Source organism: Saccopteryx leptura, chromosome 5, assembly GCF_036850995.1.
Source record: "Saccopteryx leptura isolate mSacLep1 chromosome 5, mSacLep1_pri_phased_curated, whole genome shotgun sequence".
NCBI lineage: Eukaryota > Metazoa > Chordata > Mammalia > Chiroptera > Emballonuridae > Saccopteryx > Saccopteryx leptura.
In genome coordinates, this window is record NC_089507.1 from 163750212 (window position 1) to 163776711 (window position 26500).

General features: G+C 43.8%; 1 protein-coding gene, 1 long non-coding RNA gene and 1 other non-coding gene across 3 annotated transcripts; 1 reads left to right on the plus strand and 2 right to left on the minus strand.

The window, feature by feature from the left end:
* Positions 1-9742: 9742 nt before the first annotated feature.
* Positions 9743-18749, minus strand: KPNA2 (karyopherin subunit alpha 2). The gene is made up of 11 exons (XM_066386483.1): positions 18598-18749; positions 17498-17594; positions 17219-17356; positions 16627-16715; positions 14867-15135; positions 14517-14611; positions 14163-14426; positions 13722-13955; positions 13037-13219; positions 11496-11645; positions 9743-10083 (listed from the first exon to the last, which is right to left on the minus strand). Exons 2-11 carry the CDS (start codon positions 17570-17572, stop codon positions 9991-9993), a joined length of 1590 nt encoding a protein of 529 aa, XP_066242580.1. The 5' UTR covers positions 17573-17594; positions 18598-18749; the 3' UTR covers positions 9743-9990.
* Positions 18750-20089: 1340 nt separating this feature from the next.
* On the minus strand, positions 20090-26104 carry LOC136406423 (uncharacterized). Its single transcript, XR_010751672.1, has 3 exons — positions 25984-26104; positions 25450-25625; positions 20090-22449 (listed from the first exon to the last, which is right to left on the minus strand). It is a non-coding gene; the product is annotated as an uncharacterized lncRNA (long non-coding RNA).
* A 129-nt stretch (positions 26105-26233) lies between these two features.
* TRNAR-CCG (transfer RNA arginine (anticodon CCG)) lies at positions 26234-26306 on the plus strand. Its single transcript has one exon. It is a non-coding gene; the product is annotated as a tRNA-Arg (tRNA).
* The last annotated feature ends 194 nt before the right edge of the window (positions 26307-26500 follow it).

Here is a 26500-nt window from a genome sequence, read left to right on the forward strand (position 1 = left end):
GTGCTTTTGAGAGCGTAAAGAAAGAGAGAAATACTTATCCAACTTTCTGGCCCTCCTCCTATTCTCTGGAGCAGGGAATTATTTAAAGCATTTCCTGAACAGCTGAAGTATGTTAGAAACCTGCTAGCATCCTCTACATTATCTCCAGGAAATAGACGCCAAAGAATTTCTTTGTAGCAAGAAACTATTTGAGCTCTGCTGCCCCTTTCCACCTGAACCAGGTGAATGCTGTCACTCTGGGAACTGGAGACTACAATTGTCTTAGATCATTTTGATGTCATACTCACTGTCCCAAAGAACATAGTCAGGAGAACGCTTCTAGCATTGTGTATGTCTGTATGGAGAGAAAAAGGGGAGAGAGAAAGAAAGGGGGAGAGAGAGAGAGAGAGAGAAAGAGAAAGAAGGAAAAGAGTTTCTTCACCAGGTCTAATTTAGCAATGTCATTAATAGCTTGCTAGTTTTCAAGTTATCTTCAATCTTTGGTGGAGGGTAAGAATGAGGTCACCCCATATGGGCCACAAAAAAAAATTTTAAAAAATGAGGGCAAGTTCTTCTGTTTTAGGCAGAATTCTACAATGTCCAGTAAAATGAAACTGATTACCCCCATCCCACCTCTAGACAGTTTAAACCTCCCAAGCAAATCAATATTGGGATGTTGGGGTTGAAGGAGAGGAGACATGGGACAGAGCCATCTGGGAGCCAGCTGTGACTCTGGCTAGCAAATTCCTCCCGTCTCTTATAAAAAAAGACAAGCATGCCCAGCATGGCAGAAATACGAGAGGAAAATGGCAGTCATTACCTCCAAAGCAAAGAACAAGGTCCAGAAAGAAAGCCGGTTCCTGAAGGCAATGACAGATCTGATTATGCTGGTGAAGGCCAGGCGAGTTCCCTGTTGTCTCCTAGCAGCTAGGAACCGCTCATTCCCCCGGTCAGCAGGGCTCAGGATCCAACCCTGGGAAGTGTGTGATTAGCCTCTCAGAGACCTGGCTGTCAGCAGGAGGACGTGGAGTCAAACCCATCCTGTGTTACCGCCCAGCCCCAGGTGCCCACAGGGGAGCCCAGCAGAGGCCCCGGGAAGAACCACAGGCCCCACTATCTTGTTTCCGGGGACATAGGCACCACCACATTCTTCATGTGCCTCATCATACTTGTAGAACGAATGTCAACCAAACGCCATCGTTTAGGGACAGCAGTTATGACTCCTGTTCAACTTAGGTTATTTAGTCAAATTACAGCTAGATTCATTGGTCTGAGGTCTTAAACTACTGTAGGGGAGCAAGCTCAGAGGGTGAATTTTAAAAAGCACACTACACACGTGAAGAAAATAAATTGAAAAGATCTACACCTGCCTGACCTGTGGTGGCGCAGTGGATCAAGCGTCGACCTGGAATGCTGAGGTCGCCAGTTCAAATCCCTGAGCTTGCCTGGTCAAGGCACTTACGGGAGTTGATGCTTACTGCTCCTCCCCACTTCTCTCTCTCTCTCTCTCTCTCTCTCTCTTCTCTAAAATGAATAAGTAAATTTTTTTAAAAAAAGGAATTAAAAAGAAAGATCTACACCTGAAGTTTGTCATGCTCTGAAGGCGGCTACACCTTTGGGGAACTAATTTTCATCAGGCCATGAGCACCATTCTCAGAAAAGCTCCCATGAATGTATTTAACAGTAAACTTGACATCCAATTTAAGGAGTTCATGGGTCCCCTTAAGACCTGTTGGAAAAACAGCTGTTAGGCTTGCTCAGTGGTTTATCAGCTGCAAGCCCCCTGCTTGATTGTTGCCTGAGCACTCGGCAGTGCCACGTGTGTGTGGTCTATGTAAGGTTATGGGTGCTTGCGCTCGGGGTTGGCAAACGGGAGATTGCATATGGTGGATTGCGGATTGCTTGTCTGCCTGCCTGGCCTTGGCCAACGGTGTTACACCTGAGGCGGTTTTCCTCTGCCTGTTTGCTTGTTCACTGCTGCCAGACTTTATTAAGTGGGAATGGCCCAATGCTTTCCAGCTCCACAGTTTCTCTGCCGTCTGCCAGAATCCGATATGGACCTGCCTGGCCTTGGCCACCGGCATTATAAGGCCTAGCCTGGATCTCAAGTTACTCAGATTAGGAATTCCTATCTATGAAAAAAATACAATTCTTTGGGATTTTTAGGCTATTATTTTAATCTTTGTGGTATTCCGTTTTTAAAATTTCCTAAAATTAGTATTACTTCTGTAACTAGGAAAAGTTATCTCACAAAGTTACCAAAAAAAAAGAAGGAAAGGAAATAAGCTTCATATGTACTAAGTTATTGTTTCCTCAGAGCGATGGAGACATTGGTTGAGAGAACAGGCAACAATACAGTGTGGAAATAGTCACTGGTCACCTAAAACTTTGGTGTAAATCAGGATTTTGACAAGTCTTTTTTTTTTTTTTTTTTTGTATTTTTCTGAAGCTGGAAACGGGGAGAGACAGTCAGACTCCCGCATGCGCCCACCCGGATCCACCCGGCTCGCCCACCAGGGGTGATGTTCTGCCCCTCCGGGGCGTCGCTCTGCCGCGACCAGAGCCACTCTAGCGCCCGGGCCATCTTTGCTCCAATGGAGCCTTGGCTGCGGGAGGGGAAGAGAGAGACAGAGAGGAAGGGGGGGGGGGAGTGTAGAGAAGCAAATGGGTGCTTCTCCTATGTGCCCTGGCCGGGAATCGAACCCGGGTCCCCCGCACGCCAGGCCGACGCTCTACCGCTGAGCCAACCGGCCAGGGCGATTTTGACAAGTCTTATTTCTATTTTCCCCACATTTTTACTGTATTCCAACTGTTTTGCTTTAAAAAAGAAAAATATGTATTTTTTATAGATACAACCAGGAACTGCCTTCTGTATATCATACCTTCACTTTCCATTCATTTTTAATTAATTTTCATTTTCATTTTTTTTTTTTTTGCATTTTTCTGAAGCTGGAAACAGGGAGAGACAGTCAGACAGACTCCCGCATGCGCCCGACCGAGATCCACCCGGCACGCCCACCAGGGGGCGACGCTCTGCCCACCAGGGGGTGATGCTCTGCCCATCCTGGGCGTCGCCATGTTGTGACCAGAGCCACTCTAGCGCCTGGGGCAGAGGCCACAGAGCCATCCCCAGCGCCCGGGCCATCTTTGCTCCAATGGAGCCTTGGCTGCGGGAGGGGAAGAGAGAGACAGAGAGGAAGGCGCGGCAGAGGGGTGGAGAAGCAAATGGGCGCTTCTCCTATGTGCCCTGGCCGGGAATCGAACCCGGGTCCTCCGCACGCTAGGCCGATGCTCTACCGCTGAGCCAACCGGCCAGGGCCTCATTTTAATTCTTATTTATCTCATTTTCCCCCATCTTCCCAAGTTTTTAGGGATAAGCTTCCAATATTTCTGCCTTAAACTGTTCAAGCTCTCAACAGTACACCTTTTTCAGAGTAGAAAATACCGCTTTGTTTTGCCATCTCACAGTCAAGTGTTGTTCATCCAAGGAGCTTCATGTCAGCACCGAGTCAAGTCCTATCTGCTGTTTACACTGACAAGCTTCCGGGCAAGCAACCGTCACTACACTGGACTTGGGTGGTTCAGATGGTTGTTCCCAGGGCCAGTGAGAAGTTAAAGGAGGAGGTGTTCCAAATATTGTGTCCAACAGAATTAAGAGAAAGGTTAACAGTAGGCACAGAGAACCCAGAACTCTCACCAGATAGCTGCAAAGGCTAGGTGGGCCTTGGGCCAGTATCACTGTTCAAAAATCTATGTCAAGCCTGACCGGGCAGCGGCGCAGTGGATAGAGTGTCGGAGTGGGATGCAGAGAACCCAGGTTCGAGGCCCCGAGGTCGCCAGCTTGAGCGAGGGCTCATCTGGTTTGAGCAAAAGCTCACCAGCTTGAGCCCAAGGTCGCTGGCTCGAGCAAGGGGTTACTCAGTCTGCTGAAGGCCCGCGGTCAAGGCACGTATGAGAAAGCAATCAATGAACAACTAAGGTGTTGCAATGCGCAACGAAAAACTAATGATTGATGCTTCTCATCTCTCCATTCCTGTCTGTCTGTCCCTGTCTATCCCTCTCTCTGACTCTCTCTCTGTCTCTGTAAAAAAAAAAAAAAAAAAAAAAAAAAAAAAAAAAAATCTATGTCAAGCCTGCAAAAGCCTAAAGGCTGACAAAACATCTAACTTTGGGATAGAATCCTATCACTGAATAGAGAAATAAAACATGTAGTGAACTCACCTTGGTTTATATCTGTGACTGATAAGGGGGGAAAAAAGAGTAATAATAAATAGCCTAGAAGGTAAAATGTTATCAAAATAGAAGTGTGTAGAAGAAATAAGAGGAAGAAAATTTTTGCTGTTAAAATATTGGGAATAGCTGCTCTATGGCTGTAATACCTACCTGGGATATTAATGTCATACAATAATTGGTATCTAAAGAGTATTCAATTTATATGAGGGATTGTGCTATTTTAACAGCCCAAAGGTCACTAACATATTTGAACTCAGGCAGATCTGGCTGCTGATTACAAGTCCCTTCCACTGCACCCCCTCCCAGAAGTAGGATGGGGAGAGACATTTAGGATTGTGAAAAGCCTGGGAAGAATGCATAAATTTAAAAGGGTTTGGTGAATACAACTCCTACACTGTGTTACGAAACTGTCCCAAATATTTAGGAGAAACTGGGTGTTTACAGAAACCAGAATTATGCTTTCAAACTATGCCAACAACGTGCCATTTAACATACAAATGTTCACAATTAAATTGTTCTGCCCTCAAAAAATACCCCTACTTGACAGCTTGAGTGTTTTTTATCATCTTTATTAGCTGGGGTTATGACATTTATCAGTGATGCTGCTAAAACATTTTCACTTACACTTACCCTTGGGGGACGGGGACGCTGCATGATCTGGCCAGGTTTTGTTCATCACGAATGAGGTCAACAGCCCAATCTCAAAAGAAAGCACTTATTAATGACATATTTCAAGGGTTTTCCAAAATCAGCCAGCTGAATTTTGGCAAGCTCTAGCAGGGTGGAGGGAGGTAAGGAGTAGCCAGCTACACTTCCCTTAATGGCCTTTTGAGCTTGGGGTCATGTATTTCAAAGGCTTTCCAACTGCCTATACAAACAAAACAAGATTTTGCTTTTACCACTATTGATAGGATGGAAAGGAACATACCACTTTGGTGAACACAATTTTGATTCTGGAAGCAAAAATAAAACAAATAAACAAAAAGAAAATGATTTAAGAGACCAATGCTGAAGGAAAAATCCTATTTTATAGTGAGGCTTTACTTTGCACAGGGCATAATGCAGAATGTGGATGGTGTTATATTGAGGGGGGACACTTGAAACCATGTCAACACAAATTAAAAAATAAATATTTTAATAAATGAGGATTTACTATAACAAGAAATTATCCAGTTTATCCTTTCAGTGATGGTACAGACACGGAAAGATTTAGAGTAAGGGGGAAAAAATTAAACCACCTGAGAAAATGAAATGTTTATTTCCTACTTTATTCCAAAAATAGTAGCCTGCTAAGATATAAAGCCAACATACAATGTAGCAACTTAAAGAATCACTATTTTGTGAAACATTTAATACTTAAATTTAATATATTGTTATTTTTAAGATTTCTGTAACAAGCAAAATGTCAGCAGTTTTTATTGTTACCTTTCCACCCTTACTTACCTATAATACAAAAATGAAAGAGCTATAGGCAAAGATATATCATTTATTAAAGTCTTAAATGAGATTTAAAACTGCTGGGGCTAAAAAAATATATAGTGCAGTAACAAAAGCAATTAGACATTAACACATGAAAGAAAAAATTGGTGACTATATAGTGTTTTTTCAGACTTTTAAACAGGCTGAATATAAAAACTCATTTTTTTTTTTAATTTGTTCATTTTGGCCCTGGCCGGTTGGCTCAGCGGTAGAGCGTCGGCCTGGCGTGCGGGGGACCCGGGTTCAATTCCCGGCCAGGGCACATAGGAGAAGCGCCCATTTGCTTCTCCACCCGCCCCCTCCTTCCTCTCTGTCTTTCTCTTCCCCTCCCGCAGCTGAGGCTCCATTGGAGCAAAGATGGCCCCGGGGCTGGGGTGGCTCCTTGGCCTTTGCCCCAGGCACTAGAGTGGCTCTGGTCGCGGCAGAGCGACGCCCCGGAGGGGCAGAGCATCGCCCCCTGGTGGGCAGAGCGTCGCCCCTGGTGGGCGTGCCGGGTGGATCCCGGTCGGACGCATGCGGGAGGGAGTCTGTCTGACTGTCTCTCCCCGTTTCCAGCTTCAGAAAAATATAAATAAATAAATAAATACATAAATAAATACATAAATAAATAAATAAATTTATTCATTTTAGAGAGGGGTTGGGGAAGGACAGAAGTGGGGAGGAGCAGGAAGTATCAACTCCCATACCTGCCTTGACCAGCAAGCCCAGGGTTTCAAACTAGGGACTTGAGCGTTTCAGGTCAACACTTTATCCACTGTGCCACCACAGGTCCAAGCCTGAAAACTCATTCCCAAAGCCAAAAATTTTGTCAAGTTCAATAAAAACAAATGTTTCTGCAAATTTTAACAACTCCAGGGAAACTAGCATAAGAATTGTATCTAAAATGTGAAAATGTATTTTTGGAAATCACCTATCTCCTGTCCATTACTTCATTTTGAATTATGCTTTTACTTTAACAAATCCAGACCCTATCCGTGTTACACTACTCCCTCTAAAAACATTAAGGCCCCACCTATCACTGTCTTCAACAATGAGCGCAAAAACAAGTGCGAAAAAGCAGGAAATGCAAGTAAAAATACTCCAACCACTGTATAAGACACACCCAGTTTTTAGACCCTAATTTTTTTTTTTCGGAAAAAGGTGTGTCTTATACATGGGGAAATACAGTATCTTTTCTCAAGTTAAAAAGACTTTAGGATCCAGTATTTAAAAGCAGAAAAAAAGGGATGTGTAGCAAGAAGTGACTGGGAAGGGGAAGGCAGTCTGAAAGCCAGTTTTGTTACTTTTCTTTCCCTTCCCATTAATGGGGAAGCCTTTGAACAGAGAAAGCAAGAAAAAAAACAGGGACCCTAACAAGCTGCCCTAAGCTTTGGGGGACCACATGTAACATGGTTTAGTGTTCCAGGTTAGAAATTTGCCTTCTCTTTCTGCACCCAAACAGGATAAGCGAACCTTCTATTTCATGGAGGAAACTTTAACATTAGAAGCCCATTACCTGCAAAAGGGAAAATGAATTTGTCACATACACATACAGTTGACATTTCTCAGTGGTTCTCAGGATATGACATTAATGGCATTTTTTCTCATTGAGTTTTGCAAATACTGTAATGACCTTTCAAAATGAAAAGTAACAAATTAAAGTGACTTTTTTTTATTTCCTTAAAAATGTATCTATGTATGGGCTCTGGCCAGTTAGCTCAGTGGATATATAGAGCGTTGGCCCAGCATATGGACATCCCAGGTTTGATTCCCAGTCAGGGCACACAAGAGAAGCAACCACATCCCTCTCCCCGTTCTCAGTTCATCTGGAGCATCAGCCTGGTAAATATAGCTGTTGATTCAAATATTGGCCCCAGATGGGGATTGCTAGGTGGATCCTGGTTGGGGAACATGTGGGAGTCTATCTCCCCTCCTCTTAAAAGGGAAAAAAAGATCTATGGGCCTTGATCAAGTGGTTCAGTAGATATAGGAGTGAAATACGGTACACCAAGGTCACAGGTTCGATCCCTGGGCACATACAAGCAACCAATGAGTGCATGACTAAGTGTAACAAACTAAGTGTAACAAGTTGATGCTTCTCTCAAATCAATGAAAATAAAATTTAATGTATTTACATGTATGTTGATGAACTGGGGGAAGTATATCCTTACCACTTAGATATCGTATTTACCCATGTATAAGACACATCTTAATTTTGGGGCCTGAAACTTGAAAAAAAAAGTTTTACATCAAGTTATTGAACTATTGATAGTTTTATTCATCATAAAATTCATACAGCTCCTCATCCGAGCGAAAAAGCAGGAAATGCAAGTAAAAAACCTATAACCACTGTATAAGATGCACCCAGTTTTTAGACCCCAAATTTTTCAGGAAAAAGGTACATCTAATACATGGGGAAATATGGTAAGTGGAAATTTGTTACATTAGATATAACTACTGACTTGAAAAACTATCTTATCTTAGTGAATACAGTGCCCGTCCCTTAAAGGTCATAAATCATCCTTTTTTGCAGTTTTGTAACTTTATTCAACAATCAGCAGTTAGTTCTCATCCACATAATTTTAAGATTTCTGGAAGTGGTGACAGGTATGTAGGTGACCAATATATAAAAACTTGTTTGGCAAATCTTCATCTTCATTGTTTTCTGGACACTGTATCCACATGCAGTGTGGGACATCCCTTATTCCTTTGGCGCAGACAGCTTTGAGCCTGCTGTCAATGCATGCACCTGGACCTCCCATCTCCTTCAAGGCAAATTTCTGTATCTCTGAGCAGCACTATTCTTGAGAAGGTTTGTAAGTGAATTTTGGTGGTTTCTGGTCACTACCTTGGTGGTATACAGGCCCTTCTTCTGGCCTCTCTTCTTTGCAGATGCACTCATGACAGGCCCAAATTGGAAAGTACACATCACTTTATAGTTTCAACCCAAATCCCTACTTCTACCACCATAATTTTTTATCTTCTGTGGGGAAGAGAGGCAGCCAAGGCTGTCAGTTCAGTGGAGGCTTGGCTCATCACTTTTCTACTAATCCAAAAGGTAGAAACAAGACAGTGCTCCTCACTCAGATCATTTACTTTTTCCTAAGACTTATAGGTTACTCCCACGCTGCCACGCCCCACCCCACCCCAATCCATTTTTTTAAATTTTTTCCCCCTTTTTAATTTTTTTTTAAAGGGACAGAGAGAGAGAGTCAGAGGGAGGGATAGATAAGGACAGACAGGAATGGAGAGAGATGAGAAGCATCATCAGTTTTTCGTTGCGACACCTTAGTTGTTCATTGATTGCCTTCAGCAGAGTAACCCCTTGCTCGGGCCATCGACCTTGGGTCCAAGCTGGTGATTTTTTTTGCTCAAGCCAGATGAGCCCACGCTCAAGCTGGCAACCTCAGGGTCTCGAACCTGGGTCCTTCCACATGCCAGTCTATCCACTGCACCACCGCCTGGTCAGGCTCCACTTCTTATTCAAACAGCAAAGCTATTCCTTATAGTGGCTTTCAAAATGGAATCTATGCGAGGAGCACCTGGGGGTTAAGCTAAAAGAATATTATAGTTGGACCCCAATCCCTTACCAAATAAACTTCCAATAAACTTTGCGGGAGATGCCACAGTGCAGCCTTCAAATCACTTTCAGCCTTAACGTTTGGGAATAATGATTTCTCTTGCAACTCTCAGAGGCTCACGATCAAGATTTTTTTGCATCTCCCTGACCACTGAAACTTGAGAACACTGGCTGAGGGCTTCTGGGAAATTTTATTCATTCTTCTGTGAAAACTGAAAAAATCTTTTCTGGCTGGTGTGAAATGGGTAGTCTTGAAATGCCAACTACCATTATTACCAAGAGGTGAAGCAGCCTAGAGCAAAGCCAGAACTCAGAAGCAGGCAGGAAAAGTTTCCCCTGTATCCTTGATGATATCATAAACCACACATCAAATGATGTCTGTAACCAGAACTACACTTCTAACTAGTCACATAGTTTTGATTCTGTTATGCTTTATTTGCAACCTAAGAGCTCTAAATTGTACACCAAAACAGGCATGGTTAAGTAACGAAATGGTGGAATTTAATCTTTATTTACAGGACACTGCAAGATATGAAATTTCACATAGAAATAGGAAACCCACTGAGAGGAGAAGCTTCATACAGTATGTACAGTTTGGAACTGTTCAAGTATAGTTTCGTTGTAAAAAGTGCTACAATAACAAACCACATTTAAAAAGAGTTCTTAGTAGAGAAACAGTGAGACAAACTGGTACCAGACATAGTAGATAACAAACAACTTCTATGCCTCAGCTGCACAATCTAAAAGTTAAAGGTTCCAGAAGTGGCGTCCTGGACTTGGAACGCATAGCCATCGGCGGTAGTTTCTGGTACAACATTATGATCTTCCTCTTCCTGGAAAAATTGAAAAAACAACACTATAACCTCATATATGTATCATATTTTTAAGCAGAAGCATGCCTAGAAGTCTGTATTTATTTTTAAAAGTCTTCATCTGTGTATTTCCTCTTTAATCCTCTACCATATTTGAAATAGTGGAGGGGGGGCGCCAAAACATACCAATTCATTAGTTCCTGGGAGGTGAAGGTTCTGAATGGGTTAAAAAAAATGCCACTGTTGGCCCTGGCCGGTTGGCTCAGCGATAGAGCGTCGGCCTGGCGTGCAGGGGACCCGGGTTCGATTCCCAGCCAGGGCACATAGGAGAAGCGCCCATTTGCTTCTCCATCCCCACCCCCTCCTTCCTCTCTGTCTCTTTCTTCCCCTCCTGCAGCCAAGGCTCCATTGGAGCAAAGATGGCCCGGGCGCTGGGGATGGCTCCTTGGCCTCTGCCCCAGGCGCTAGAGTGGCTCTGGTCGCGGCAGAGCATCGCCCCCTGGTGGGCGTGCCAGGTGGATCCCGGTCGGGCGCATGCGGGAGTCCGTCTGACTGTCTCTCCCCGTTTCCAGCTTTTAAAAAAAAAGAAAAAAAAATGCCACTGTTGTGCTGGTCAGTGGCTAGAACATCAGCCTGGCGTAGGGAAGTCCAGGTTGGGTTAGGGAACACAGGAGACGTGACCATCTGCTTTTCCACCCTTTCCTTTCCCCCTTCTCTCCCTCTTTCCCTCCCATAGCCAGTGGCTTGATTGTCCAATGTGGACCCAGGTGCTGAAGATAGCTCTGCTAGTCTGAGCATCAGGCTTAGGCACTAAAAATAGCTCAGTACTCAAGCATCAACCCCAGATGGGGTTGCCAGGTGGTTCCCTTTAGAGGCACATGCAGGAGTCTGTCTCACTATCTCTCCTCCTCTCACTTAAAAAAAATGCTACTGTGGTAACAGAAAAATAGGGATTTTCTTCTCTACCTGTCACTAATAGGCAAGGAGAAAACTGCCTATTTGGCCCAGAGTATGGCCGTGGGGTTGACCTACTTCTCCAAACTCCATTGTAATATTCCTAAGGCTATTCATTTGAAAGTAAATTGGCTTGCCCAGTCAAGGCATATACGACAAGCAACCAACGGACTGCTGCTACAGTGAAATAACTACTTCTAGTTCCCCATCCATTACTCCCATAAAATCAATATATAAAATCTTCCCCCAAAAAAGTAAACTGGTGATCTAAAAAAAAAAAATCTCAAGTTAACAAGATTATATTATCAAGCCAAACATTTGAGAAGCAAATAGGTACATTATATACCACTTAAACTAATATTCTGCTATACTGTATTTAACAAAGGTACAGGGCTTATATAAAAACTAAGAAAAAAAAGTCTATGGACTTGACCTTAAATGTCTACTTTCCAAGTTTTTATAATTACCAGGTTACTCACCTCTACAGAGAAATATTTCTCAATCAAGTTTAACGCAGCTTTGTACACAGACTCATTTTCATGGTTTTGTAGAGCTTCAATTTTGTCCAAACCTCCACATTCTTCAATCATTATGCTAAGTTTCTCAGTTTCACCTAGTTTCTCAGCAGCCTAAAAAAAATTCCAAGTTTACTGACTTATATATACTCTGACCTATATATACTCTATATATTTTAAAGAAGAAACCAGTATCTATGTTTGAGTACTAATATATACCAGACAGAAATAATTGACAATTCAACAACTCTATGATAAAAACTAATTTTTTTAAATTCAAGGTGACCAGGATCTGTACTTGCTCTTAGCAACTACTTCTGTAGCTTTTGGGCATAAAGATCTTGGAACAGTTCTCAGCCTTTTCTGTTCATCACTACCACCTGGGCACTCGAAAATGCCACTATATCCAAGTTCAATCGCTCTGAGATGGAAACAGAACATTTTTTGTTTTGTGAGAGCACCCCAAATAATCCCAAAATGTAGTCAAGGCGGAGAACCACTGTCTTAAGGGCCAATATGGCCTGTGGTGCAACAATACAAATTTCCCTATTTGTAGGTATCAAAAAGAATTTATTAGGTATAAGAATGTTGTGGTTAGATTTTTTTTTTTTTTAAAGTCTTCACTTTTAGCACTGGTCAGTTGGCTCAGCATCCGCCTGGCATGTGGAAGTCCCGGTTTGATTCCCAGGCACGGCACAAGGAGACATGCCCATCTGCTTCTCTACCGTTCCCCCTCTCCCTCTCCCACAGCCAAGGCTCCATGGGAGCAAAGTTGGCCCCTGCACTGAGGTCAGTTCCATGGCTTCCGCCTCAGGCGCTAGAATGGCTCAGGCCACACGGAGCATCGCCCCCTGGTGGGCATGCCGGGTGGATCCTGGTTGGGCACATGAGGGAGTCTGTCTGTCTCCCTGCTTCTAACTTGGGGGGGGGGGGGAAGAGAACAAAAGTCCTCAACTTTTAGGAGATAAATAAATATTTAAAGATGAAATAATTTGTTTCAAAACAATTTAGGAGGCTTAGGTAAGGGGAAGTAGGACAATAAACAGGTCAAACATTGACAATTTATATTGGTTGATGGATACACCAGAGATCATTATTCTACACTTAACTTTTGTACAGAAAAATAGCCATAATCAGAAGTGTAAAGTTGTTGAGTGGGACCTACCTACCATCAATCACTATGACAAACTGCCATATGCTTGCATGTTTAGATCAGTTAGGAATAAAGTATAATTAGATAAGTCAAATTTAATTTCACCAAAATTCAGTAGGAAATTAAGAGATTTTTGTCAAATAGGAGTGAATAGTGTCCACATACAGACTTGATTTCAGGTCACATCAGGTACCTGTCATCTTTTTATCTCTTTTAATCTCTGTCACGTCTTTTACCAAAAGTGTGGCCCACATAAACAGGTTTGAGTAAACTTAGCTGCCCTCTACCTAGTCTAAATAGTAAGCCAATTATCAGCCCATTTACAAACAAATGCCACCTTGTTAAGACCTACCTGAAAGATGTTTGAAATGGCATCCAGAATAACCAGAACAATTTTGGTGTCTTTCACAGTTAAGAGGTTCATCAATGGTTCTATTATGCCACAATGAACGAGGTATACAATCTGTTCAACCGTTCCACCACTTGTATAGTTGGTCACAGCCCATACAGCTTCTTTCTGTGTCTTAAAGTCTGCCTAATAAGCATGAAGAAACAGGTTTACTTCAGAATGGCTGAACCCAACATTGGTACATTGAGAATCTTATCAAGTACAGCTCTACCAAATGCCTGTCCATAAATACTAACAATCCTCTGATTAAGGCCCAAGACTTGCCTGACCAGGCAGTGGTGCAGTGGATAGAGTGTTGGACTGGGATGAGGAGGACCCAGGTTTGAGACCCCGAGGTCACCAGCTTGAGAGCGAGCTCATCTGGTTTGAGCAAAAAAGCCCACCAGCTTGACCCAAGGTCACTGGCTCGAGCAAGGGGTTACTCGGTCTGCTGAAGGCCCGTGGTCAAGGCACATGAGAAAGCAATCAATGAACAACTAAGGTGTTGCAACGCACAATGAAAAACTAATGATTGATGCTTCTCATCTCTCTCCATTCCTGTCTGTCCCTATCTATCCCTCTCTCTGACTCTGTAAAAAATAAGTAAATAAATAAATTAATTAATTAAAAAGGCCCAAGACTTCATTACCTTAGAGAGAACAACAATGAGGAATGGAACTAATCCATGATTTACAACTTGCTGTATCTGGTCCTGGCGACCAGCAGTGATGTTTGACATTGTCCATGTAGCTTCCTTCTGAATATTAGTTTTGGAGTTCATTAGAAGGCTAGGAAAGGCGGCAAGTGCTCCTGCATCTATTACAACCTGAGTCTGTTCATCTGTCCCAGTGACAATATTTCCTATGGCTCTTAGTGCAGGAGTCTGAAAAGGCAAAAAAAAAAAAAAAAAAAAAAAATGTTATGCTGACAGTTGTCTTTTATTTTTTACAATATTACTCAAACACTCTATATTCCAATAGTTTTGACAAGTAATAGGCTCATCATGGCCTAAAACAGGCACTATGTCAACATTAGTATAAACTGATCATGTTCTTTATGTTATGATCTCATCTGCAAATTAACAACTTACCACAATTGGCAAGTCAGTAACTCCTAGAAGCTTCACAAGTTGTGGCACAACGCCAGTTTTCACAACCATTTCAATCCGTTCATTTGGACCATCAGTAAGGTAGGAAATGGCCCAGCAGCTATCTGCTAATACTTCCGGATCATCATGGTGAAGGAGACGAACTAAAGTAGGAAGAATCTGCTCAACAGCTTCTAACGGGGGTGCAGGATTCTTGTTGCGACAAAGGTTTGAAAGTGTCCAGGTAAGATTACGTAAGTAACCACACTGAAGGAAAAGAGAAATGCAATGAAAAGTCTCGTTTTTTGAGGAGGTGGGAAAATTAGAATCCATGAGGAATTTATGTCAGTAACTTACTGCTAAAGATGACATATCAGGAACTGCAAGAAGAGCCAACAGTGGATCGACCGCACCATACTTGATAACCAAGTCTCGGAAAAGTGAGCCATCACCTGAAAAAAGGGCAAAGTTAATCCCATCTACTTTTCCAGTACCATCAGTGTTCAGTGACTCAGTGCACCCATGTCCTAAAAACAACTTTCTCAGGAATTCCTTTACTTAAGATGCCACTTTCACACCTACTAGGCCCTGGAAGAAAGCAAGTTCAAAACTTGACACAAATCTCACTATTACATAAATCAAGGCACTTCTCCCAACCTCAGCATGATTAGACACATCCTATCAAAAGAATTTAAAATGCCAAATACCTGCAATGTTTCCTAGAGCCCATACGGCTTGTTCACTGATGTGAGCATGGGGAGATGCCAACAGAGAAATAAATGCTGGGATAGCACCTCCATCTACTACAGCCTTAGTCTGCTCCGATGTCCCAGAAGCAATGTTAGTGAGGGCCCAAGCAGACTCAAACTGAATCGGACTACAATCAGTTCTGCCCAGGAAGGACACAAATTTGGGAATCAAACCAGCCCGGATTATGTTGTCTATGGGTGGTTGTTTTTCCCTAGAAAGCAGTTTCCTAAGGGTGAGCAAAAAGAGAAAACAAAAGTTGAAGGTGATTAACAAATGAAGTTTTTGTAAAAACCAATTACAAATGCAACTCATGAATATAGAACTTTCTAAACAACCTTTTATAGTAAAGCACTAAACATTGATACGTTGGAATTTAAAAGGAGCTGAACAGCCCTGGCCGGTTGGCTCAGCGGTAGAGCGTCGGCCTAGCGTGCGGAGGACCCGGGTTCGATTCCCGGCCAGGGCACACAGGAGAAGCGCCCATTTGCTTCTCCACCCCTCCGCCGCGCTTTCCTCTCTGTCTCTCTCTTCCCCTCCCGCAGCCAAGGCTCCATTGGAGCAAAGATGGCCCGGGCGCTGAGGATGGCTCTGTGGCCTCTGCCTCAGGCGCTAGAGTGGCTCTGGTCGCAACATGGCGACGCCCAGGATGGGCAGAGCATCGCCCCCTGGTGGGCAGAGCGTCGCCCCTGGTGGGCGTGCCGGGTGGATCCCGGTCGGGCGCATGCGGGAGTCTGTCTGACTGTCTCTCCCTGTTTCCAGCTTCAGAAAAATGAAAATAAATAAATAAATAAATAAATAAAATAAAATAAAATAAAAGGAGCTGAACAAGAGTAGTTGTATGCTAACTCATATGTCTTTTATTACCTATTTCCAAAATCCAAATATTACCAGTAATGCAGATTAACTTCCTCTCTGCATCCTTGCAAAAAATCTACTTTAGATCATGTCAGTCTTTTAAAACTTTGCTACTCTGACAGTTATACACTCATTGTTAATTTGTTTCCGTGACCAAGTGAGATTAAGTATCTTTTCTTTGCTTGTCATTTAGACTTTCTACAATGTCAAACTACAGAAATTATTAACCTTTCTGTGATGGATGTCACAAATATTTATAAGTGATGAAAGAGTCTAAATATATTTTTTTCTAAATGAATGTACCACTCTAGCCCTGGCCGGATAGCTCAGCTGGTTAGCACATCGTCCTGAAGCACAGAGGTTGCTGGTTTGATCCCCAGTCAGGGCACATACAGGAACAGACTAATGTTTCTGACTGTCTCTTTCCCTTCCTCTCTCTAAATCAGTAAAACAAACATTCAAAAATAAATAAATGAATAAATGTACCACTCTAAATGAATGTTTCAATCCCACTTCCTGATCAATTCCTTTCCCTGCCACTGACTCAAAACACCACTTTAACAAAAATTCCAATGAAAATAGGCTTAAGGCTGGCTTAACTATTATTCACATCATCTATCTGTCTCTTTCTCACCAAAAAAATCTAAAAGGGCTAATTTATTTTTTTGTTTTTCTAAAGACTTATTGATTTTTACATAGAGAGGAGAGAGGGAGGGAGGGAGGTGGAGCAAGAAGTATCAACTCAAGAGCTGCTTCACTTCAGTTGTTCACTGACTGTTTCTCATATGTGCCTTGAAGGGGCAAGCCCAGGGTTTCAAACTGGTGACCTCAGCATTCCAGGTCGACAATTGACAAGACATACCTCGCAGCCTGAGTAGCTTGGAGCTGGTTTTCCAAATTGTTGCTATTTATGCCTTTGACAATGTCCTCAACAGACCAATTTACGGTACCCTACAAAAACAGTGTAATTTTTCAATTACCAGTTTTTAAATATAAATAACAAAATTCCTCTTTGCCATTATAAAGATATTTTTGGGTTTAAAATTAGCTACTAAATGTTTCTTAGCCCAACATTTAATTTTGCCTCTTAATTAAACACTCATTTTCTATATGTAGAACAGCTCTCAAACAAGAAAAATAGAGAGCTAGAAATAGGCCAGAAAGTGGCTGGTTCTGGACACATTTTCAGTTGGTACTGGAACCAGCCAGGTCAAGTTACTGAGCTGGCAGTTGTAAATGCAGAGAAAGCTGAAGGGAGATTACAGCTAAAGACCTTGGAATCAGCTTCAGTAGATTATGGAGAGTAGACAGGTTAACAACCCATCAATAATTACTGATTCAGACCAGTAGAAAAAAATCTTCAGATTTCATAAGGCAAGAAATGTTTTTTAAACATTAAAATCCCATACTGGTTTTCTGGGTTTACCATAATTCATTCGCTAAAATACACTTACCTGGTTGTTGCGGTTCTCCTGCAGTGGAGAAGTAACATCATCAGGAAACGAGCTCACATTTCTCCTTTTCAGCATCTGGTCATCCTTCTTAGCTTTCCTCAGCTCCACATTGACTTCTATTCGGCGACGCCTCATTTCCTTGAAAAAAGAGAACACATCATTTCACCTACCATCTCAGGTTTTGTTGTAAAGTGAGGGCTTTTTTTCCCCCTGCAAATTCCCTTCCCAAATATCTTTCCATTTAAAAAATACCATATGAAAGCCACAGAAGGTACTCACTGTACTGTCTTTCCCCTTGTTCTTGAATCTGTTAAGGCGAGCAGCTGGTGAATTAGCATTCTCATTGGTGGACATGGTTTGAGACAAAGAAAGAAAGCTGGAAGATGGGGGGAGAGAAAAAAATTTCCCTTTGATCATTTTGCTTTGCCAGTAAGAAGGGCATTAATAGATTGCTCACAATACTTTTTCATAGTAATTATTTTTTAATCTTGTGTGTACTAGAAGCTTAGAGCATAGCTCAAAATTCCGACTTGCCCCAAGTCATGGCTAACACAGCTGTAGACACAAAGATAGACACAGCCCACATACAGTTAACTCCAGACAAAGTAGGGAAACTGGGCTTACAGATAAAAATCTAGGTCCCCGGTGCCATATAGGAAGATCCTCTGGTCTTTTAATGGCCAAACTGGGCACATTTGAAAATTAAAAGAAAAAGTAGATTCATTATGGCATTCTAAGGTCTCCCATTACATTTTCTGTGCACCCTGAACATCTGCGACGCCATTCTCCATCTTCAGCATCCCGACAACATTTCCATTTCCCGGAATTTCGAGTGATCCTCTTAAATCAGGTTGGTATGAGCTGACATCATTCAGACGCGGATAAAGAGGAATCTCCACAACTCGACCAAAGTACAAGGGCTCCTTTCCATGGATCTTTATTCCATTACGGTTAGTTTACGAAACGGACACAGCCGACCCAGACCCTACGAGGTAGTTTTTCCCACTTCCATCACCGCTCTGTCCCCCGGCCAGCCACCCCGGGGAGATGCATCGGAAGCCCGTAGATTAGGGACCAGGACGCCGGGCCCCCGCCCGGGACTTGGGCCCTCCTCTCTCTCATTCTCCGGGTCACGAGACGCCAAGGCTCCCGCTGGGGTTCGCGGCGTCTCGGCGGCCTAACGCCCAGGGACCCGCTTCGCCGAACAGCCCCCGCGTCAACGAACGACGCCGGGTAGGCCTCATCGATGAAGAAGGACCAGGCCAGGCCAGGCCAGGCCAGACGCGGACACCGGGCCTTCCCTCCCGCCCGCCGCGAGCAGAGCACGGCCGGAGGCCCCGCCCGTGACCTCTCCGGCGCGATGGCGACCGAGCTCGTACCTCCACAGCCGGCTCCCGCTGTCACAGACGGCGGAGAGGAGCGCAGTTCGCACTTCGGTTGCTCGGAGAACGACCGCCGTAGATCTCACCCCAAGACGGTGTGGCTCGTGCTGCCGGCCGGCGTGATTTAAATTTCCCGGTGGCTCCGCATTCCTATTGGCTGGTTCGAGCCGACACTGTGCGTCTATTGGTGAATTTGAAAAACACATTGGGTAGGGTCATAGGGCCTTGCGGAAAAAGAGGATAGCATCGCGAGATGAGGGCGTGGTCGGGCAATCCCAGAGCACCTAGCGGTTCCTAGGAAGAGGATTCTAAGTCCTGGCATATAGCGCCTGAAGTTCGGGCTTCAGCCTGGGATTGGCTTTGGCAAAGGGTTTGCGCTTTCGTGTCAAGGCGCTGGCGGCTCTCCTTGGCAGTTTTCTTACAGAGTACTACAGATGATTCCCCAAATCAGTTTCTTTATAAATGTTGATATTAAGGTGACTTTTTTACAATGAAAAGGACAAAAATGAAGAAAATATCGTAAATAAAATAAACATTTTATTAATTTTAACAATACACTATAATATGATAAATGCATAATAAAAACATTTGTAATATTTTATATTGTAATCATGCTTACATGCCTGTTAATTTTTAATAATTGTAAGAAAAAAGGACTCATTTAGATACAAATACGTCACATCAAACGCAATGGATCGACTGAATCGATTGAATACGGACATTTACAGATTAGTCCTCCAATATCAAAAAGGAGGACATGTAAGAGGACACTTTTCGAGGGACGACGGAACTTAAAAGGACTGTCCTCCCTAAAAAAGTACGATTGGTCACCTTACTGATATACAAACATATTGCTATGCATATTTCACAGGAGGAACTTGGCGGGTTGGGGGTGGGATTCTGGCCATTGTGGAAGGGGAGGGACAAAGCTGATTTTGTGGGACGTTTTTTAAAAATTGAATCATCAAAGACTGCATAGAAACTAAGAATATGGTAAGAAAAGGTTTATTATGCCTCTTTCTCTATACACTCTTATTTTTAAATAATTTTTTTAATTTATTCATTTTAGAGAAGAGAGACAGAGAGAGATAGAGAAGGGGGGGAGGAGCAGGAAGCATCAACTCCCATTTGTGCCTTGGCCTGGCAAGCCCAGGGTTTTGAACTGGCGACCTCAGCATTCCAGGTCCACACTTGATCCATTGCGCCACCACAGGTCAGGCTTAAATAATTTTATTTATTTATTTATTTATTCATTTTTAGAGAGAAGAGAGAGAGGAGAGCGAGACAGAGAGAAGGGGGTAGGAGCTGGAAGCATCAACTCCCATTATGTGCCTTGACCAGGCAAGCCCAGGGTTTCTAACCGGCGACCTCAGCATTTCCAGGTCGACGCTTTATCCACTGCACCTCCACAGGTCAGACACTTAAATAATTTTAAATACAGAATTGCGTATCTTTACCCAGATTTACCAAATGTTCACATTTTGCCACATTTCCTTCTCTCCCTCCCTCTCTCTGTATGTATCATATAAAGCGTAGGAAAAGTAAATTTACAGTTGTAATACAAAACATACAAGAATAAATACAAGAATAAACTTTCACGTAGTTACAACTGTAAACCTACCTTTGCCAACTCCTGTACATAGTCTGTGTTCAAATTTTACTAATCCGGCCGGTAATGTTCTGTGCTGTTATTTTATACGTTTCTGAATAAAATGTTTGCATTTTCTTGCCATGTACATTTATTTTAAGTACAAATGATGGTTATCAGGACATCAGGATTATGAGCCCTTTTGTTTTCTTTCTGCAATTTTTCTGTGTTCTAAGATGTGTATTTTTTAGAAAAGTTTTATATGTATACACACACAAACATATATATATATGTATATATATATTTTGTTGTTGTTGTTGGACACCTTAGTTGTTCATTGATTGCTTTCTCATATGTACCTTGACCGTGGGGCTACAGCAGACCGAGTAACCCCTTGCTTGAGCCAGGGACCTTCAGTCCAAGCTGGTGAGCTTTGCTCAAAGCAGATGAGCCTGTGCTCAAGCTGGCGATGCTGGGGTCTCGAACCTGGGTCCTCCGCATCCCAGTCCGACGCTCTATCCACTGCGCCACCGCCTGGTCAGGCCACATATATATTTTTAACTACTGTATTTCCCCATGTATAAGACGTTCCCATGTATAAGACACACCTTAATTTTGGGGCCCAAAATTTGAAAATATAATGTATTACATAAAGTTATTGAACTCAGGTTTTATTCATCATAAAATTCATACAACTCCTCATTACTGTCAAACTCCCATCTATTAGCTTGTCCTCATCTGTGTCTGATGACTAATCACTGTCTTCATACATTGCCTCTTCCTCAGTTCCATCTATGGAAATGCAAACCAAAAAAATCTACAACCACTGTATAAGACGCACCCAGTTTTTAGACCCCAAATTTTTCGAGAAAAGGTGCATCTTATACCTGGGGAAATATGGTGTGTATACATTCAGACATTGAATATTGTTCATTCTTGCTGGCATTTATGCCAGCCCCACTCATTGTGTAGCAACTATGAGGTTCATAGGAGGTTGATTTACTCCCACCTACGCAATTAGCATAATCCTATCCCCTAAATGCAAAACCGTGGAAAGAATTCATCCCTAAACCAGTCACTGCAGGGCTAATGTGAATGGTGCAGGGACAGGCATGTGACCTAAATGCATCCAGTTGGAAAGGTTGAGTTGTTTGTTTAATGATTGGAGGTAGGAAAGGAGGCTCTGTTCTGAACTGAGGGATGTGAGTCCTAGAAATCTGAATAGGACAATTGTGGAAAAAAACAGGAAAACTGATCAACTGCATACCCTACCTCTGAAGTTTGCAATTATACAACTTTGCAATTATACCAGCCAATACACTTCCCTTTGGTTTTCTTTTGCTTGAAAATATTAAGTACTATATGCCCATAAATTTTCAAGTGTTTTTCACAGATTAATACATTTAAACTTCACAACTCTATGAGGCAGTATTATTCTCTGTTCCATTTCATAAAAGAGAAGGCTTAATCACAAGTGGTCAAGACACTTGTCCAGGTTCGCAGACACAGGCTGTATGGTTCCAGGACCCAGGCATGCTCTCCACCACTACTCTATGCTTGCACCGAAAAGCAACCTGAAACAGAAATATAATGTGAAAAGTGAAAGTTACCTTTGAAAGATACAAGGTTGCCCTGGTCATACACCCGGCACTCTTAACTATTGTAGTTTGGAGATTCCTGAGAGGGTATCTGGCCTAGGACAATCAGTCCATTCCACAACTCAGGCACAAGGAGTAGTTTAGGGATAAAGATATGACACAGTGGGGGAGGGGCAAAAAAAGATATAACAGTTCAATAAAAGCCTGTGAGAGCCCTGGCTGGTTGGCTCAGTGGTAGAGCGTCGGCCTGGCGTGCAGAAGTCCCGGGTTCGATTCCCAGCCAGGGCACACAGGAGAGGGGCCCATCTGCTTCTCCACCCCTCCCCCTCTCCTTCCTCTCTGTCTCTCTCTTCTCCTCCCGCAGCGAGGCTCCATTGGAGCAAAGATGGCCCAGGCGCTGGGGATGGCTCCTTGGCCTCTGCCCCAGGTGCTACAGTGTCTCTGGTTGCAACAAAGCGACGCCCCGGAGGGACAGAGCATCGCCCCCTGGTAGGCGTGCAGGGTGGATCCCGGTCGGGCGCATGCGGGAGTCTGTCTGTCTCTCCCCATTTCCAGCTTCAGAAAAATACAAAAAAAAAAAAAAAAGCCTTTGAGAATGAGATTTCCTTTCTCTTCCACAGGACTGTGTGCTGTGATGATGTCAGCATGAGAATGGAACAGCTCCTGAAAAGCAAACCCAAGTGTGAGCAAATCTGAATCATCTCAGCTTGTCACTTTCATGTAAAAACTGTTCAATCCCTGGTCAGATAGCTTGGTTAGTCAGGGCACATACAAAAACAGATCGATGTTTCTATCTCTCTCACTCTCCCTTCCTCACTCTCTAAAATCAATAAGTTAAATTAAAAAGAAATGAAACTGTCCTGGCACAAAGGCTCAGTAGGTTGTCCCAAAGTGCAGAGGTTGTTGATTTGATGCCTGGGCACATATGGGAACAGATCGATGTTCCTATTTTTCTTTCTCTCCCCCTTCCTCTCCCTCAAAAATCAATCAATAAATAAAAATTTAAATACTATTAAAAAAAACTGTTAGAGTGAAAAAGCAGCTAGTTTAGCCTGCAACTCAAGCATCACACAAATGTTTACAGAGACCACCACTGTATTTTGGTATGCAGAAGAGATTCATGCATACTTTCCGCTTCTCGCACAAAATATTAAAAAGATGTGTATGCAAGGTCAAGAGGTAGTACAATTAAAAATTCTTACAATCCCTGACCGGCTAGCTCAGCAGTAGAGTATTGGCATAGAGTATGGAAGTCACACAGGGTTCGATTCCCAGCCAGGGCACACAGGAGAAGCGCCCATCTGCTTCTCCACCCCTCCCCCTCTACTTTCTCTCTGTCTCTTCCCCTTCCGCAGCTGAGGCTCCATTGGAGCAAAAGATGGCCGGGGCGCTGGGGATGGCTCCTTGGCCTCTGCCCCGGGCGCTGGAGTGGCTCTGGTCGCAACAGAGCAACGCCCGGGATGGGCAGAGCATCGCTCCCTGGTGGGCGTGCCGGGTGGATCCCGGTAGGGTGCATGCAGGAGTCTGTCTGACTGCCTCCCCATTTCCAGCTTCAGAAAAATACAAAAAAAAAAAAAAAAAAAAGATTCTGCCTTTAATCTTTTGCACTTTAATTATGATGTGTCTTTTTTTTTTTTTTTTTTTTACAGAGACAGAGAGAGAGTCAGATAGGGACAGACAGACAGGAACTAAGATGAGAAGCAATAATTATCAGTTTTTCGTTGCAACACCTTAGTTGTTCATTGATTGCTTTCTCATATGTGCCTTGACCGTGGGCCTTCAGCAGACTGAGTAACCCCTTGCTCAAGCCAGAGACCTTGGGTCCAAGCTGGTGAGCTTTGCTCAACCCAGATGAGCCCGTGCTCAAGCTGGTGACCTCGGGGGTCTTGAACCTGAGTCATCCGCATCCCAGTCTGACGCTCTATCCACTGCGCCACCACCTGGTCAGGCAATTATGATGTGTCTTATATGCACCTCTTTGGGTTCAACTTGTTTGGGACCTTCTGCACTTCCTGGACTTGTATGTCTATTTCCTTTACTAAGTTAGGGAAGTTTTCGGCCACTTTTCAAATAGGTTTTCAATTTCTTGCTCTCTCTTCTCCTTCCACAATGTGAATGTTGGTGCATTTGATGTTGTCCCAGAGGCTTCCTACATTATCCTCACATTTTTTGGATTCTTTTTCCTTTCTGCTGTTCTGATTTGGTGTGGGGGTTGTTGTTTCTTTATATTCCAAATTGCTGAATTGATTCTCAACTTCATCTACTCTACTCTTGGTTCCCTATAAATTATTCTTTGTTCCAGTTAATCCATCCTTTATTTCTGACTGGTTCTTTTTTATGGTTTTCATGCTTTCTTTATGCTGTTGAAGTTCTAAGTTTATTAAGCATCCCTATAACCCGTGTTTTAAACTTTACATCTAGTAGATTGCTTGTCTCCATTTTGTTTAGTTCTTTTCGTGGAGTTTTGCTCTGTTTGTTTGAGATACACACTACTCACAAAAATTAAGGGATATTTCAAAATGAATACGAAGCTATAAAATACCCCCTAGCCTGACCAGGCGGTGGCGCAGTGGATAGAGCGTCAGACTGGGATGTGGAAGACCCAGATTCGAGACCCCGAGGTTGCCAGTTTGAGCACGGGCTCAGCTGGCTTGAGCAAAAAGCACGCCAGCTCGGACCCAAGGTCGCTGGCTCCAGCAAGGGGTTATTCGGTCTGCTGAAGGCCCATGGTCAAAGCACATATGAGAAAGCAATCAATGAACAACGTAAGGTGTCACAATGCGCAACGAAAAACTAATGATTGATGCTTCTCATCTCTCCGTTCCTGTCTGTCTGTCCCTGTCTATCCCCTACTCTGACTCTCTCTGTCTCTGTAAAAAAAAAAATACCCCCTAATTTTTGCGAGCAGTATATTGTTTTTGGCAGCCTTCCTACATTTGTTTCTACATATCAGGTAGAATTGCCGCATCTTCCAGCTTGGTCGAGTGGCCTTACATAGTAGGTGTTCTTTAGGGTCCAGATGTGCCCTTCTCCCCTCCTTGTGAGGGCTGTGCTCACCCTCCTGTTGTAATTGAGCCTTGATTGCTGTTGGCACATCACTGGGAGAGATATCACTGACCACCATGGAGGGTCAGTTGTGCATGGGCCTCCCCCACAAGGCAGGACTTCAGGGGAGTTAAGGTACCCACAGAGTCCAACCCTTGAGTGTGTTGCTTGTGGAAGTTAACTGGGTGGTGCTTTGATGTGGTCTGAAGCTCTCCTCTAGGTGTGCTGGCTCTGGAACCTCCCAGGAGGTGCAGGCCAAGGTCAGCTGCCATCTGTGTTCTGCCCAGAACTACCCGGCATGAGCTACAAAAAAGTGACCTGCACATGGTTGCTACTTGTGCTGGGTTTGGAGGAGCCCAGGTGAGGCCAAATGTGAACCAAGGCCAGCTGCTGCTAGCCATGCTGGGCCTGGGGCCACTTAGTAAGAGGTACAAGGCACCCCGAGGCCAGATGCTGTTTGTCTGAGAAAATTTAGGACCATCTTAAGCACCAAGGGCCTAGCATGGGGCTGGAGCCCTTGCTCCTCAGAGAGAAACCTCAGCAGCAAAGCTATCCCTCCCAATCTTTATTCGACATGTGGGTGGCGAACCAAGCAGTTAGTGTCCCCACCCCTCCTACCAGTCTCAACGCGGCCTCTTCTGTAAATCCTTCATTAGATAGAGGACTATCCTTTAGCTTGATTTCAGGCAGTTCTAAATGCCGGCTGTTCTGTAACTTAGTTGAAAATTTGATATTGTTGTGGGAGAGTGCGAGGGCTGCATTGACCTATGTCACCATCCAGTAACCCTTGAACCCTGAGGACAGAGAAGAGGAGGAAAACTAGATGTAGATGAGCGCGGGGTAGAAGGGCGGAGTTCAAGAAAAGCCTGTTGAGCCTGGAGCCTCCCCAACAACCCACAGAACCTAATTATCAAATGAATATATATACATCATACAAACGGGGGAAAGAAAGAGAAGGAAGGGATTCAGGCTCTGAGGGAGGTTCTTAATTAACGCCAGGGGCAAAGGAAGGCACAATACACGGAAACTTGACAAAATGCAGACGCCCAGGCCCCTACAGATAAACAGAAGTACAAGGAGGCGAGCACAGGCAAAGAAACGCTTCAAGTGCCCCAAATGGGCGTCACGCGCAGCCAAGGTTGAGAAGCTTACAAAACTGCAGCAGACAGGAGGCGACCGCCCGCTGGCGAGAACGCCGTCCGCAGCAGAGACGCCAGGAGAGCCACGCGATAGCGCACCACGGCGGGTCTGAAGTCCAGGCCAAGGGCGTAGGAGGGCGCAGGCGCACGCCGCCGCCTTGGGGGGCGGCACCCAACATACACGCTGCTTACGCCAAGCGCAGGGGCGGGGCGCGATGATGACATCGCGTAAGAGGACGTGGAGAGAGTGAATTCTTCGTGGTGACCCAGTGGCCTAATGGATAAGGCATCAGCCTCCGGAGCTGGGGATTGTGGGTTCGAGTCCCATCTGGGTCGTCTGTCTTCTCGTTTTGGTGGAGAGGAAGGCAGGCGGTCTTAAGACGATTGTCCTTACAAATTAGCAAGTGCGTGTCCGTGTTTAAAAAACATCCCCGCCCCCCGTTGCTTCATCAAGGCCTTTTAGCTAAGGTCAAGTGTAAAAACCTTCTCCCCGTTCTTATCTTGGCTGGCTCCAGACTTTATTTTCCAGT